This window comes from Lepisma saccharinum, chromosome 3, assembly GCF_977018435.1.
Source record: "Lepisma saccharinum chromosome 3, izLepSacc3.1, whole genome shotgun sequence".
In the NCBI taxonomy this organism is placed as follows: Eukaryota; Metazoa; Arthropoda; class Insecta; order Zygentoma; family Lepismatidae; genus Lepisma; species Lepisma saccharinum.
The window spans coordinates 70,904,886-70,921,764 of record NC_139231.1 but is presented as its reverse complement, the minus strand read 5'-3'; the positions used below and the strand labels follow the sequence as shown (position 1 = coordinate 70,921,764).

Here is a 16,879-nt window from a genome sequence, read left to right as displayed (position 1 = left end):
ATGCGCCTCAACCGAGGATCGACACGGGACCCCTTGGTTACAAGACGACAGCTCTATACTCTGAGTGAAAGCCTAATTGACTGTAACATGAGAAATTATGTCTGAACACGATAGATGAATGATCAGTGCTGTAAAAGTATCATTTAAAGAAAGATGATCGGCGACAACTGAAACGATATCGGAACTAAAGGTGCATAGTATTTGCTTACGTCACTTGTAATTTTCACAATGGAACTGTTCACCACCAAACTTTTCCGGTGGCGGTACCATCCATGTTCTGTAGCCTACTTAATGAATTTCGTTCGTCATTTGGGCATTGGTGGAGCGTGATGCAGTGTGCTATTCAAACATTATTTTTGCCGAAGTAAACAGTTTTTCGTCTAAATCGATAATAAAAATACTCGCATGTTTCCGAAAATGACATTCTTGTGAAGCTAAGAATTAACATATTAAAGTGCAATGGCAGAGTAGATCGAATGGGTTGAATAGCTCATGTGTATGAGTAGAGACTGGATATTAGGCAGAAGTCCTGTTCTTTATTGTTACAGATGTCATAAAAAATACTTATTATAAGATCACGACAGGGTATTAGGGTTTCGTACTCAAAAGTTTATTTTGGCTTCTTTTCATATTTTCGTGTAGGCTATTTACCTGATTTTCGAAATTAACTCGGCATTACATTAAAACATTTCAAATGTAGGCTACAGTAGCCAAATCTTTCTGAATGCGTTAAACTTTCCCTCCGTACTAGTACAGGTAATATAATTGTCCAATATGATAAAAATCTGCCATCAAAATGTTTGGGAAAATTTTTGGAAAATGGTGGCAAAAACCTGCTTCTTGAGATATTATATTTGAGAATTTTGTCATAAGTTCTTGTTTTTTTTAATGCATATATGTTTGCATGCGTTTGTGTGGTTTTGTGTATAGCAGATATCTCTAATATGATTCAAATTGATACTTTCATGCAATTTTCTTTCTTCAAACGCAATGCTGAAAAAAGAGGTGAAACTATAGCTCTAGGCAATATGTTAATCTGGCACCCACCAGAAACGATGGCTTTTCGTTCGGGTTCCGATTGCAATAAGAGAAAATGCATTCGCGCCAGTTGCGGTGAATGATCAAACATGCTAACCAGGAGTTGGATTCTTCCTGCCTCATGCTTCGAACTCTTGCACGAATTGCAAAGCGGGAACAACTGTTCAACCATGAATCATACGTATATTTCGCTTTCTGCTCGTCAAATGGACTGCATTACGTAAAACACTCGTTGTGCTGCCTACACGTTATCTTCTATAACTATTAAAATATATCAGATGATTTTAAAGAACAAAGCAGCTGACAATGTGGCTGTGAGTGTAATCGAAGAGATTGATACTGACAAGTGGTTTTGGACGCAGTTAAAAAAAAGTGCCAGATGTCATGGTTGTTCAGTGCTCTGAGGTTGTGCTCAATTCTGCTTGTTGCACGTGTACCAAAAGCAGAACTATACGGGCCTTCTCTTGTGATCAAGGTGAGTGTAGTTACTTTATGCATTTCTCAGTGACGGATCAATGATTTCCTCTCTGGGGGCGGATAGCACTTCTTTTTTAAGGCTCGGTTGTACCTTTGGCTGACGCAAGGACAGATTTTTTTTTAAAAAATTTTCCTCTCCTTTCCAAAAAACCATTGTGATATTCCAAAATCCGAAAAATTACATCTGCTTAGAATTCCTTCTAGAGCATTCGTGTGAATCTTCATTTGGTTTGTTATAGCCATTGTCTAGATGTTATCAATAATTTAATAGACTTATGAAGCCACGAAACAATTAAAAATATCTAGGCAACATCGAGAGCAAACCACTCCACATGAAGATTTATGTGAATGGTCTAGAAGGAATAAGCAGATGTAATTTTTCGGATTTAGGACTATGAGAGCGGTTTTTCGAAAGGAGAGGAATTTTTTTTTAAAAAAATGCCCTCGTGTCGGCCAAAGGTCCATTTGAGACTTAAAAGCTATCTCCTACTGTGTTCATAGGCGCCGCTACATAAGGGCAAGGTGTGTGGGGAGGGGGGGCATTTGTCCCTCCCTGACTTTTCCTTCAATGTTCGTTTTTTTTTTGTTAACTAAGCAATTCCATTAAAAACTGTACTTGGCTAAATAGAACCATTTTTCTTGGATTTGCCTAATGTTGTACAACGTATCTCATCAATTGTATAATTAAAGCTATTAACATAATTATCATTACAAACATAGTGTGAAGATTGTCAAGCTTTCAAATGTGCGTTCAAGTGTGGGGTTTTCTATTCTTGCAGACGGAAGTACGGACATCGCAGAGACAGAGCATAGTTGGTGTGAGGTATTGCAGTGATTCTGGCCATAGCAAATACCATTCTTCAGGTGGTAGAATCGCTTGAACTTGACATGTCCAAATACTTGGTCAGTGGTCAAGATCAACCATGTCGCATGATCGACTTTCATGATTGTGTATCATTAGCGTTCACTGAAAGTGAATCAAACTTTCATTCTAGATTGACTTATTTGGCAGAACCGTCTCCAGTTTTTTTCCGGGAATAACTGTGTTGTGTCGCCTTCTACAACCAGGGGCAGAGGCAGTGATTTATCCACACACCCCTAACATCCCCCTAACACGCTCCCAAATTTTGACGAACACTCCCCAAGCAGAAAAGTGGAACACCTCCCCTGTAGGGGGGTGTAAGTATGGATTTTTATATCAACAATAGAGTAACAAAACTTCAACATAAAGGAAACATTTGTAGCTCTACAAGAAGCGTAGTCCAATGGACCTTTCGATCAACTACAACCAAAGTGTCAAAGAAGGAGGGTAGAATGTTCAGCATGGTGATTTCCTGGAAACACCAGCTTCCTTGACAAGGCTTCGGTCAGGTCTATGCCATCTGGAAAATGTCAAACTGACCTCTCGCCCTCCTTCCAGGGAGCACATACCGCACACAGTGTTGACAGTTCAGCGTTTTAATACCTAAATAGATATTTCTTAAATACGTTGCAGATTTGTAAATTGAACCCCTGAGTCAATGAAATTAAGTTTTCGTTGCATTTTCCTTTTGATTCTGTATGTGAAAAATGTACGATAAAAGTAAGGGAAGATATTCAATGCTACAGGTTTGACTTCTTGTAGTGAATTGTGTTACTATGGTTAGCAACACTATTTTCTGTAACTTGTTCGAGATGGATGATTTTGGAGTGGTAGAGAAGAGAACGGTTATTATAACATTATTATTATCATTGATTTTTTTTATTTTACTTCGCTTCTTGTGCCACGTTTGGCTAAATTGCGAAGATGGGGATGAGTCATATGATGAAATTGATGAATGGACAGTCACAAACATCCATGTCCAAGCCGGGATTCGAACCCGCCGGGACCAACATTGTTGTTGTTATTATTATTATTATTAGTAGTAGTAGTAGTATCAAAGACATTATTATCCTCGTAAATTATGCAAAAAGGGGGTAGAAGTTGGTGCTAAAGCATTTGTGTTCGAACAAACGATTTGAATTATTTTTTCAACACATGGCACAGTAGTTCGGATCCCAATTTAGGTCCAGTCCCGATTACCCTTTCTGTGCATAAAGTGGACTTAAAACCATAAATCAATCAATCAATTTTACAACATTTTTGAATTTAGATAGTTCGGCACCCAGGGCCGACTCCCGCCGCCCGCTGGCTATGGTTATAAACTTGATAAGACTAAGAAAATGAGGAAATGCAAGCGAAGCAAGCAAGAAAATTTTACGAAAATGATTTTTATTTGCATAAAATGTAAATAGGATTTATATTAAAAAAAGTTGTAATTTTTCACGTCTACGGAGAAAAATTGAAGTAGAATTCACGCATAATTCCCGGTGAGTAGCCACCCTGCATACGTTTATTTACACATGTTTTTTTCGTTTTCTTTTAAGACAAAGATACACGTGACTCCTAATTCCCTAGAGTTTCTCGTCCAGTATTTGAGAGATAAACTCTGAACAGCGTCAAGAGTATTTTCTAAAGTTTTATAAGGGTATAGGACTTCAATATGAAATTCCTTGACCGATTTCGTTCAAAAGCAATACCAGGCATCTATCAACTTGCATCCCAACTTCCCACTATATTTTAAAGTCTTCATAACCATGCTCTAAATATATAGTTTCGTTACTTTATTTCGGTTTGTGAATCATTGTTTAAATAGAGATTTGAAAACAACAGCAGAATTTGCAACTCAATCGCAACATTGAACTAGAGTCTGTGTCATTTGCGCCGAGGCTTCTTATCGGTTCATTTGCGCCGCGACGTATGTCCTTCCTTGGTGGGTTTTCCGACAATCGGGAGTGTCATTACCGCCGCGCGCACGTGTGTCGATGACGTTGCCCAGCTGCAGCTGTGTTTATCTTCGATTGAAAAGGAAGGTGATTGGTAAATGAATGTAAGATGAAAGTATATATGAGGGATCTACATTGGGAAATTAGTATTTATGTAAAACTGAGACTTGAGAGAGACAAGATGACTGAGAATATGGACATGATAGAAACTAAGCGTGGAAAGCCGTCCCTTATTTACGAAGGCCAGCAGTATAGGAAGAAGAGGGAGAACAAGGATGGTTCGATAGTTTGGGTAAGCAAATTTCCACATGTAAACTTTTATACCTATTAGAAAACGTGTGTTACATCTCATCATAAAATTCTTGACACCTAATGTTGCCATGATATTCTTCTTTCAGGTGTGCGTTAAGGAGAAGGATAACCCTAAATGTCGAGGTGTGTTAATCGTCAAAGATGGAAGAATTGTACGCATTCCGGAACATACATGTGTGCCAGACCATGCTGGGCTTGAAATTAAGAAGAAACTCACGAATTGCAAGAAGAGAGTTCGTGAAGAAGTGTTAACGCCTGTTTGGCAAATATTCCGACAAGAAATGGATGAATGTCTAGACCGAGGTTTGGATATTGTTAGTAACGTTCCTGTTTACGACAGACAGAAGTGTACCTTGAACAGAATAAGGAGATCGATTTTAGGGGTTCAACAAGATGCACCAGATGTAGATCATCTCACTTTACCAGAATCTTTGAAGTATTTTAATGACGGTTCTCCGTTTCTGTACCTTGACGACACGGAAAATGGAAAGCGGTTGTTAGTTTTTCTAGTGTCAGATCCAAAGATGTTTTGGCAACTTCAGAAACCGTATTTTTAGATGGCACTTTTAGCGTCTGCTCCAAACAGTTTATCAGCTACATACCCTCCATATCGACATCGGTAGTACGAATACTGCTACTAACGTAGCACCAGTAGTTTATGCTTAACTTCCGGACAAAGCCGAAAGAACTTATCAAAGATTCTTTTCGTTCATTAAGAACTACTGCCCTGAGATTAATCCGAAAGTGATCAAGCTAGACTTTGAAAGTGCAGTACTTAAGGTGTTAAGAAACGTGTTCCCACTGTCACACATTTCTGGATGCAATTTCCACTTTAAACAAGCAATTTGGAGAAACGTTCAACGACTAGGGCTCGTTGACATGTACAAGAAGGACGAAGCTGTTAGAATACACATCAAAATGTGTACCGCTCTGTCTCTGATCCATGAATCAGTAGTAGAAGAGAGATTCCTACTCATCATGGACAGTTCTCCACTCGATCAAAAGGTCCAGTTGTTTAATGACTACTTCGTGGAACAGTGGTTGGAGAATGAACATGTTCCAATATCTGTGTGGAACTGTTGCAACCAAAGACACAGGACAAATAATGCCGTTGAGTCATGGCATTCAAAGCTTAACAAAGTCATCGGGAAAAGGCAACCCAATGTATACGTGCTGCTTGAAGCCTTAAAGGCGGAAACAAAGAGAAACTCGTCTGCAATTGAGATGGCAGAATTGGGTCTATTGGCTGGGAAGATAAGAAAATAACAATACATCGAAATGGACAATCGTGTTGAGTGTGTTCTTTCGAAGTACAGAAGCTCGGGCGATCTTCGAGGATGCCTTCGAGCATTTGCATGCCTACAAGAATTCAAATAACGTTTGTATTATTGTTGTGTAAGTGTATCGAAATATTGTGTTTATATATACGTAGCTATTACTTATGTAATGTTTGCAAAAAATAACACTGTATTTATAATATTTTTGACGATTTTATGTAGTGTATAATAATTAAGTGTAACAGACTGGCATATTTATGTTGCTTCCAAAGTGTACATATACGTAGTACGAGTAATAAGTTACGTGCTGTATTTTTTTTATTTGTTTCAGAATTCTAAGTGTATTTAAATATGTTTCATTTATATTAACCTCGGATATGATATAAATAAAGGTAGACCCAAAAAAATTTACGTTTATATTATAAAAACCCTTGCCAATAATGAATGATACTAAATGACGTAAAAAATGCATCACGCGCCTGCTGGTGACACGATTATGAACGCGCCCGCTAGAAGGTTAAAAAAGGAAACTGAATGATAAGCACACAAATAAACTTGCGCCACAAGTAATGTAAACAGGTAGACAAAGTCATGTATGATTTACAAACAATGTATTTACCAATTTATCGTGTAGATGATGGCCTTGTCTCTTCCTCTACTCGACTATTACAAATGACAAGTTGTTAAGGGGGTTCTAAAGCCATGCTAAAGCATAGACCCCAATTTCTAAGGGTAACCGTACAACTAATATAGATTCGGTAAGGATGAAATTTTCCGATATAAGAGATTGTTTTATTCACTAGAACATGTGAACCTTATAATTTTGTTACGATTGAAGGGATTTAAGTAAATAACAGAAAATATAAGGTCTCCGTCATGTTCAAACTGCTGCGTACAGATGGCGCTGAAGTGGTATTTTTGTTAATACCAGTGCATTTTCTTTCTTTTATGACTAGTATGGAAGATCTCGTGGTGAAACAAAGATCACATGTTCTTCCCGCAAGCATCTGAAATACTATGTGAAAAAATGAAAACATTTCGTACTTTCAGAGAGTAGTGCTTATCATTAAAACTTTTGAAGTGACGTTTCGCCGCAATATACTCCGTGGTGCAGATTTAGCATACACTGTTGCCAAGATTTCACTCCATGCTTTCTAACGATATGATTCAGAGGGGGCCACTCCGCGACTTGCACGTTATTGGCTAAAGCTTGTGACGTCACCAAGCGGACACGAGCGGAAGAAAGCTATGCGTAGAATGTAGCAGATGGCTCATGAAACGATGTGTTTTCATGCATCTTTTGATATTATACACCAAAGCTGTTAATTTAATTTGACAACAAGAGATCAAATACGCGATAGAAGAATACACTTATTCCGAAACAATGCATAGTTTATTTTTCATACATTATATGCGTGATATCTTGTCCCTGTAAGCTATATTCCACTGCCAGCTTTTCTTTTCAGCTAACCTATTGCATTTATTTTAAATGTCTAATTCTAAGGAAAGTTCTTGTCCGGGCATATTCTGATATGAATTTTTACTGAATGTCCTGGAATTTCCCTTTAATAATTTTACGCTACTTTTAAGATTCTCCAGTTGATCGCCACGATGAGGATAAATTTGTTTTTGTTATTTAGCGTCTTCTCCACTTTTGGCTAATCGCGACGAACAAGATGAGTGATGATTAGTCTAAATTGATGAAGGGACACTCTGAGCAGGCACGTATCCAAGGGGGAGCTTAGGCGGCTCGAGCCACCCCGAAAGTTTGCAGTTTACAATAGTTAAAATGAGTTTTTTGGTTTCTTGTGGTGTGAAATAAAATAACGTGACGATAATTTAAGGAGAGAAATAATTATCGAGTCAAGCACGTATGCAAGGTGGGAATCAGGGGGCTCCAGCACCCCATTCAGGAAATTACGCTACATAAAATTAGGTTCATGGCTTCTTAAATAATGTGATGATAATTTGAGATAAATAATTTTCGAGCCAAGACACAGAATGTTCTATAACCCTGTTATTGTTAATAGCGCGCACCCAAGGTGGGATCAGGGGGCTGGAGCCCCCCCTTAATTTTTTCAGTTTACACTACATAAAATTAGTTTTTTTTATTTGATTTATTTCATTTTACTTCGCGTTTTGTTCCTCTTAGCTAATTTACGAAGATAGGAATGAGTGATGAAATTATGAAAATGATAAATTGACATTCACTCACAACCATGGCCGAGCGGGATTCGAACCCGGGACCCTTGGCGTGGCAGCGCGATGTACTAGCCACTCAGCCACAGGGTCCGGCAAAATTAGGTTTTTGTTTTCTTGAATAGTGTGCCGATAATATATAAGGAGAGAAATACTTACCAAGGCAACACGGAGAATGTTCTATAACCCTGTTGTTGATAATATTGCATTAAAACTTTTCTTGCGCTTTCGGTGTTGTCGCAATACTATGCAAAGACTTGTCAGCATTTGGAAGCTGCAAACGTAGCGCCACACGTAGGACGATTTATTGTAATGTTTTAATCTCTGGAAAGCGCGAGAGGGAACGTTCTTGAATAAGAGAAGGAGTCGAACTACTGGCAACATTAACGAATCGTTTTATCTGTGGAACGTTCTAGAATATAATGAGGTTAAAATACGCGGCTTCAATTTCCAGGTTGATCTGTACAACAGAATCGCTTAATGAGTATTCAAAGATAAGTGTGATAGTTCATACAGTCGATTAGTGATCAGTCAGTGTCTATTGGTGACTTTATAAGATCTAGTGATTCGAAAATGAAAAGGACTAAATACCATAAAGTAACGAAGTCTACTACTAGTTCCAGTTCGGGTCCAAAGCAGAAGGCATTAACGACAGCGGAATTTCCGGAGCCTCAGTGTAGTGCTAGTTCGGGCGGAGGGCCGAAGAGATCGAAGGTCTCTCTCTAAAGTGAATATTTAAGCAGTAACGGGTATTGGAGCGGTTAATTTAAAAAAAATAAGCTGCACAGACCAACTGAAAATCAAAGTTTTGAGTGATGAGTTAGTTGTGCCCGGACCAAATTTTCCTAGAATTTTGAAGAGGATGGTTATGCATACTATTTTTGGTGGTCAGTCCTCATTTTGCCATCTTTTCCTCTCTTTGACGTTCATTTTTTTAAGGAATACTTTGTCAAATTGGGTTATGACCTCACCAACCCTCCCCTGGGCACGTCACTGGAGATAAATGAGTAAGCATTTAATCATATTGGGAGAAGAAACACTAGATGTGTTGGGATCGGAAGGGTTTTCATTGTGAATTAATTGTTTCGAACTGTAGTCGAGAACACTTACTTTGTTTTGTGCCAATATATGACAAGACTGCGGAAGTTGTGACAGACAATTGTGAACACTTGCATGTGCTTAGGCCTCAATATGAATAATTTGCTGGGTTTCGGCTTTTATAAGAACTGTAAACATGGGAGGACAAGACACAGTAGTGGTGTTCAGGCTCGAATCGGAAAGAAATATTCGAGAAATTTCTGCGTCCAGTTCGCAGCCCACAGTTTGAGTCTCGCGTTGTCGAGTGGATTGTCCATCCCGTGCGTGTGTAACAGCTTCGTAAAAACACTCGAAGACGCCATAGATGTTTTGATGTCTGATGATAAGAAATGGACAAACACACATACTGAGATGGTTCCGGCACACAATGTTAATGCATGGAAACAGAGGAGTTGAGTGGTAAAAAATGTTCCGATTTCACGTTCTGAATAATTTGGCAGCCTTGAACAGTGGCGACGATTTTGGGGATAGTTGCTTCCCATTCTTTTGCCTTCACACTATGACCTCTTTATGCTAACCCTTGTATACCAAGGGAAGAGAAAGTAAACTTTCCTTGCACCCCCCACTCCCGTTTTGAACCCAATTGCCACCATTGGCCTTAAACATACAATTGTGAGATTCTATCTTAACCCCTTAAAAATATGGTGTTTAGCCCCCCACGAAAGGAATTCCTGGATACGTGCCTGACTCGCAGAGAACACCTATGCCCATACTGGGACTTGAATCGGGAACTTCGGAGGCGAAATCGAAAGTCGACCACTTAACGCCCTCGGCTACCGAGCCGGCGAATGAATTAGATAATGGCTATTGTATAAATGGTGTCTTTTCGGGAAACATTCAAATAGCAATATTTCTTCCAGGTAATATATCCTAGGAACTTCATTCTTGCGGGCTTATTAGGTTCTGGCATATGGGTCAACAATCTGTGTAGTACTCTGTACTGTTTGTGATAATCCATTTCATCTACTCACCATTCATTTTCATCTTTGCGATTAGCCAAGGGGTAAATTATACTTGAAATAAAACAAAAGCAATACAAATACAAAACAAAAATAATGGAACGATTATGCTGTTACGTTTTCCTGTATTTTAGGCACGTCGCATTTATCAGCCAACAGTCGGAGATTGCTTTTCGGTCGAATGATACTTCTAATAATCGGAGGTAAATGCAAGCTGAGAATTATAATTTGATCTCTTATCCACCTGAGTTGAGGATCTAATTTTTTGGATTTAATTGTAACAATATTTACTACTGCGAGGAATTAAAAAAACGTACGGCTAATTTCGTCACTGGCTTCCTATTCTGTAATAGTTACATTTGTTGTAAGAACATAATACATTAATTTACTTTGTATAAATATTACATTATCCATCGCTTTTCCTAATTAAATCTCATACCATATCCAACACACACATAAAATGTGTTTTACTAATAATACAGGTAGGTTTGGTTTGAGTTGGTTTTTTAAGTCTACTTTATGCACAGTAAGGCTAATTGGGACTGGACCCACAGTTTAAAGTGGGATCCGAACCACTTTGTGCCTCCACCGGGTATCGAACCCGAGATTCCTTGATTTCAAGGCGATGACGCTACCACTGCGCCATCGGGGAGGACGTGTTCCTTGCATTTTTCTTCCAGACGGCCAAGGGTACTTGCAAGGGGCACAGAGGGGCAATTGCACCCTTCGATTTAAAATTTTATACAAATAAAAATACATTTCGTAAAATTATCTTGCTCGCTTCGCTCACAATTTCTCCTATTCTTATAATCCAAGTTCAGAGCCATAGCTATATGGGGCGGCGGGAGTCGGCCCTGGGAGCCCCCGTAAAATTATTTGCGCCCTATTAAAACAATTTCTTTCTATGAAACTTAATATCAAATATTAATGATGACACTGTAATCCAAGAAGTCATTGATCAATCAAGGGATTCCTATTTTTGTCAGGTGTCGAAACATGTATTTCAACTATAATATAATACAATTCACACAATATTTTGCAAAATGGTTAACGTAACCAGTAGGCAAACATTGTCTGTAGTGATACAAGAGTCTCCCCTTTGAAGGAAATAGAGTCCGTGGTGGACTAAGGGACCCATGTTTTAATGTTTTAGCAAGGTCAAAAAAAGTATTACAATTTTTTCCACAATTCGTCAAAGTGCAGATCCTAACCATTATTATGTAATTAATCCGATTTTGCTTGTACAACACAACACAATGGTGTTGTTGGATTCTCGATAGATTCCTTTGTGCGTAAAAAATCTTGCGTACTGGAAACTACAGGGAATCATTATGAAGCATGATTTATAAAGGGCTCCCTTAATCAGTTCTGCAGAGAGGCCCAAAGCTGTTGTTAGTCATCAATTAACATTATCGACCTGTAAATATCAAGTAGTGTGAAGGCACATAATGGTTCGGATCCCACTTTAAACTGTAGGTCTAGTCCCAATTTATTTATTTTATTTATTTATTTATTTAGTGTGCATAAAGCGGACCTTAAACACCAAATCAATCAATTACAATATCAAGTAGGTACAGTCCCTATTAGCCTATTTATGTTAAACTTTATATTCTTTGGCAACCTGGAAAGGTCATTATCGAAATATTGCTATTTGATATTGCTCGAAGTTTTTTTTTTTTGTTCGTTGCAGTTTCAAGATACCATCCCTTTTCTGTTACTTATAGCTTTTGGGGGAGGGGGGCAAGTGCCTCTGTGTACTCTACCATAACATGTGCCAATGCGACACAATATATTAAAAATTTGCCCCCTCTAGGATTGACTTCGCCCCCCCCCCCCTACAAAAAATTCCTGGCTACGGGCCTGATTGAATAGCTTCTTTGGTCATTATTTACATGACAGCTCTTCTCATTGATTGACGAGAAGATTGAAAGTATGTGCAGGGGAGAAACGCCTGTCCTGTAAGTCGTACATTATATTTTCAGCACAATTTCTCAACAAACGCACATAAAGTAAAGTAACAGTGCAATTGTTAATTAGTGTTCGCTACCTACGAGATGTTCAAAGTATTATTGTCGCGGACGATGTTTCAACTTCAAAGCTAATAAATCTTATCTTGCATTCAATATTCAATGAAGCAATACTTAGAAACTGAGTTCCGATTGTGTAAAGGTTTTTGAAAGTTGCATACGTGATGATACGGAAGGCAAGTGTGGAAGAAAAGGCCAGAGGCGCAACCACGAATTTTTATCTGGAGGGAGAAAGTACCAGGATAAACGTACCAATAATAATAATAGTAATAATAATAACATTAATAATGGCATTATTATTACTAGTGGTAGTAGTGGTAGTATCAAAGACGTTATTATCCTCATAAATTACGCGAAAGGTAGGTAGATGTCTGTGCTAAAGCATTTATTTGGAACAAACGATTTGAAATATTTTTTCAACACCAGAAATTTTACATTAGCTAATAATTGAAAACAAGTACACAAACTGTATTTTTGAATGGCAGAAAATGAATGATAAATGCATGCCGAAGATATTTTTTTGTACGTGTAAGATGTATAACTTTCATATGTTTTACACATATGCAACATGGAGCGACATAAAATAAGAAAATACATATGCAAGATGCTAACACTAAATTATGTACGTATTCAAAGTTTTTTCATTACTCATATACAAGACATATTATTTAAATACATCACATTAAAAAAAAAAATTATATTGCGAGCGAAGCGAGAAAGTAAATTTTTTGATCCAATTTTTGCAATTTAAAACAATATTGATTTAATAAGGAACAAATAATATCACATGGCGCCAAGGCATTCTCTCTTTCACATTTTTTAAAAATTAGATTATTTGGCACCCATGGCCGACTCCCGACGCCCCCTAGCTACCTACGTCTCTGAACTTGACGGGACTGAGAAAAGCTGGCACTGCAAGCAAAGCGAGCAAGAAAATTTTACGAAATGTATTTTTATTTGTATAAAATTTGAAATAGAAGGGGGCAATTTCTCCTCTGTGCCCCCTGCAGGTGCCTCTGGCCATCAATGTTTGCCCCCCCCCCTAGAATTGACTTCCGTCGAAGGTTGGGGGACAATGCCCCTGCCCTCCCCTGTGGTTGCACCACTGAGTAAGTCCGAAATTTGGAGGAACAAATTGAATCAATCCTGCTACAGCAACTTCTTGGGAAGCGATCCAGGCTATTTTCTTCTATTATTATTGTACGTGGCAAGAGCACAAACAGGTTGATTTGTTCTCATTCTACCGGCATTCAAGAAAAAGTGTGTATAAGTAAATAATCGACCCATTTATCTCAAGCTTCCGTATACGATAACGAAGTAAGTTCCATTCTGTCCTCTTAATGACGTCATAGCGCGCACAGAATCATGGGAGAAAATCTCGGAACCTCGGGAATGGCATACCTTATAAAGGTACCTTGGATATGATTAATGCAAGTTCTTGAAAGTTCAAAAATCATTGATCAACCTCCCCCATCTATCGGTAATATTCACGAAGTCTACACCTCACTTCTCAAAACAATACCACTCCTATGGTCAACTCTAGTTGAACTCAAAGAGTTACATCAACAAAAACAGCTTTTACAACATATCAATGAACTATCCATAAATCTATTAAATGTGTTACAAAACCTTACTTTCAAACAGAACAAGTAGGATACACATAGCAGAAGATGTTTCTCATTCAATGGAATATTATTAGCTTTTCTACACGAAAATTGGACTTAATGAAATTAATAACGGAATGCCATCCTTTAATTCTTTGCTTACAGGAAACTAAGGGTAGACAGTACGAAACATACAAAATTGTTCATTATAATTGTTTAGGCCCACCCTATTCTGAAAATGAACGAGGTATTAGCATATATGTCCACGAATCAATATCATATCAGGAAATTCAGATATCCAAACACCATAAACTCTTCCGCGATTATAAAGTAGAAGCACGTGCTATCCAAATCTTCATAGAGGGGGAAAAAATAACAATAATCAATATTTATATCCCATCAAATTACAATTCTCAGAATATAAAACCGTCAGATTTAGAAGCATTGACAAAAAATACCCCTAGCCCATACATCATTGTTGGAGATTTTAATGGTCATCATAACATTTGGGGCTCACAATCATCAGACAGACTTGGGTCCAGCATTGCCGACTGGATAGAAAACAACTCATTTATTGTTCTAAATGATGGATCGCCCACCCACGTCCCACGCAACGGAAATAATCCCTCATCAATAGACCTCACTATAATATCAGAATCATTATTACCAAAATTTCAGTGGACCACAGCGGAAGAAATGTATGGTAGTGATCATTATCCCATTTATATTCATTCACACTTTATATCCTCACAACCAATTCAACATATCATATTTCCCATAAATCGCTGGAAAATTAATAATATATCATGGGAATCATATACAATTTTAATAGATTCTTATATACTTAAAGAACAAATAAATTCCTCTCAATCGGTTTCATATTATACACTACTACAATATATCACAGAAGTTTTAGACATTCTCAGTTCACGAAAAAGAGTAAATTTTTCACGACTAATTTTTCCAAAAATTCATTGGTGGACTTCGGAGTGCGAGACAGCAAAAGCCAACCGAAAAAGGAGTGAGAATCATTTTGCTTCATATCCTACCCTTGAAAATCGAATATTATGGAAAAAATCAATAGCACAAGGAAAAAAAATATTTCTACAAGCAAAACGTGAAGCGTGGATTAAATATTGCAATTCAATAGACATGCAGGAATCATCCCGAAATGTGTGGCATAAATTTAATTCCTTACGTAAACCATGTCCACCTCGTAGAAAACCTATAGATAATAGTTGGCAAGACCAATTTTTAATGCTTTTGGCTCCACCATCAGTACACCTTCCATATAAAAAAATAGAGGAAAATATTTCTAACTTTTCACTTGAATTCCCTCCCATTTCTACAGAGGAATTAAAAAACATAATCAATAATATTAAACCCACTGCACCAGGTTTAGATGGAATACCATACCAAGCCATAAAATATCTACCTAAAGCAGGTTTAGATATTCTTGTATCTTTTTACAATAACATATTCCGTACCGGTATAGTACCGAGGGAGTGGAAAGATTATATAGTTCTCCCAGTTTTAAAAGCAAATAAATCACCACATTGTGCTACATCTTACAGACCCATAATGTTAATTTCAGTTTTGGAAAAAATATTCGAACGAACGATATACCTCAGAATTACCTGGACACTAGAACGTCAACGTTTCTTTTATCCTACTCAACTTGGCTTTAGAATCAATTATGGCAGTCAAGATGCAATAGCTATCCTAAGCACTGCAATTCAAAATAGCAAAATTAGTCGTTCACACTGTTATAGTCTTTTTATAGATGTGGAAAAAGCATATGATTCTATCAATTTACATATGCTTTGTAACAAATTAGAAAATCTTTTCATTCATCCTCAATTATCGTTAATCATATGGAACCTATATTCCAATAGAAAGATATATGGATGGTTCTCAGAAACAATTAGTGACCCTCGTTTCACTACCATAGGAATTCCTCAAGGTGCACCTTTAAGTCCTTTATTATTTAATATTTACACAAATGAAATTCACTCCTTACCTCTTTATCCTTTCCAGTTAGTACAATACGCAGATGATTTCTGTTTTTACTGTACTACAGATGATGCAACCCAAGGTATAATTAAAACACAGAGATTAATTAACACCATTAGAGAATGGTTTCATAATGCAGGATTAACCCTTAGTGAAAATAAATCCAAAATCATTTGCTTTAATAACAAACGCACAGGTAGTTATCCCAATAATATTTTACAAATTTCTGACATCCCAGTGACAGATTCTCACAAATATTTAGGTGTACATTTTGATAGACGTTTTACATGGAATACACACATTTTATATTTATTAAACAAAGGTCAAAAGTTTTTAAACATAATTCGTAGCATGACAACAACAAAATGGGGAGGCCACCCAAAAATTTTACTTCTCTTTTATAGAAATTGCTTTCGCTCATTTTTCGACTATGCAGCTTTCAGCTACGGGGGAGCAAAATCCAATCTACTCGACAAAATAGATATATTACAAAGAAAAGCACTGAGAATTTGTCTAGGTCTTATGCAATCAAGCCCCAATGTAAGTGTTTATATGGAGAGTAAAGAGACTTCTTTGAGTCACAGGCGGATTCAATTAACAATAAAATTCCTCCTTAAATCATGGGAAAATCATCCTCATCCATTTAATAAATTGTTTGAAATACAAAAACAATGGGCTGAAGCCGATGTAATAAATCCTCATACCACCTCATATTTCCTTGTATACTGTCATTACTTATTTCCAGAACTTCGATCTAATACTTTCACTCTCTTACATCCTTTGATCTATCAACTAGATATTCCATTATATACTCAATGTTCAATCCACTTCAGAGATCTAGGTTTACATGCATTGTACAGAGAAAAATGGCCAATGCATGTAATGATTTACACCGATGGTTCTAAGAATAACAATAGTGTAGGATGTGCCTATTACATCCCAGAGAAAAACATTTATCAACAATTTAGATTACCTATAGATTCATCTATTTTTACTGCGGAAAGTTACGCCCTATACAAAGCCTTACAATATGGAATAGCGGAAGACTTTAAAAAAATTCTTCTCCTTAC

The 16,879-nt window shown here is 37.3% G+C and overlaps 1 protein-coding gene across 2 annotated transcripts in view; it reads left to right on the top strand.

Annotated features, from left to right (window-relative positions):
* The window catches only part of Ero1L (endoplasmic reticulum oxidoreductin-1-like protein), a 113,606-nt gene that overhangs the window by 7,546 nt on the left and 89,181 nt on the right, over positions 1-16,879 (top strand). Inside the window, exon 1 of one of the 2 annotated variants that reach the window (XM_083118748.1) lies at positions 1,371-1,513. The exons of the other annotated variant lie outside the window; for it this stretch is intronic. Coding sequence (XP_082974874.1) covers positions 1,418-1,513 — 96 coding nt within the window. The 5' untranslated portion in view covers positions 1,371-1,417. Of the gene's footprint in view, positions 1-1,370; positions 1,514-16,879 lie in introns of those variants that run through there. 2 annotated transcript variants of the gene reach the window in all.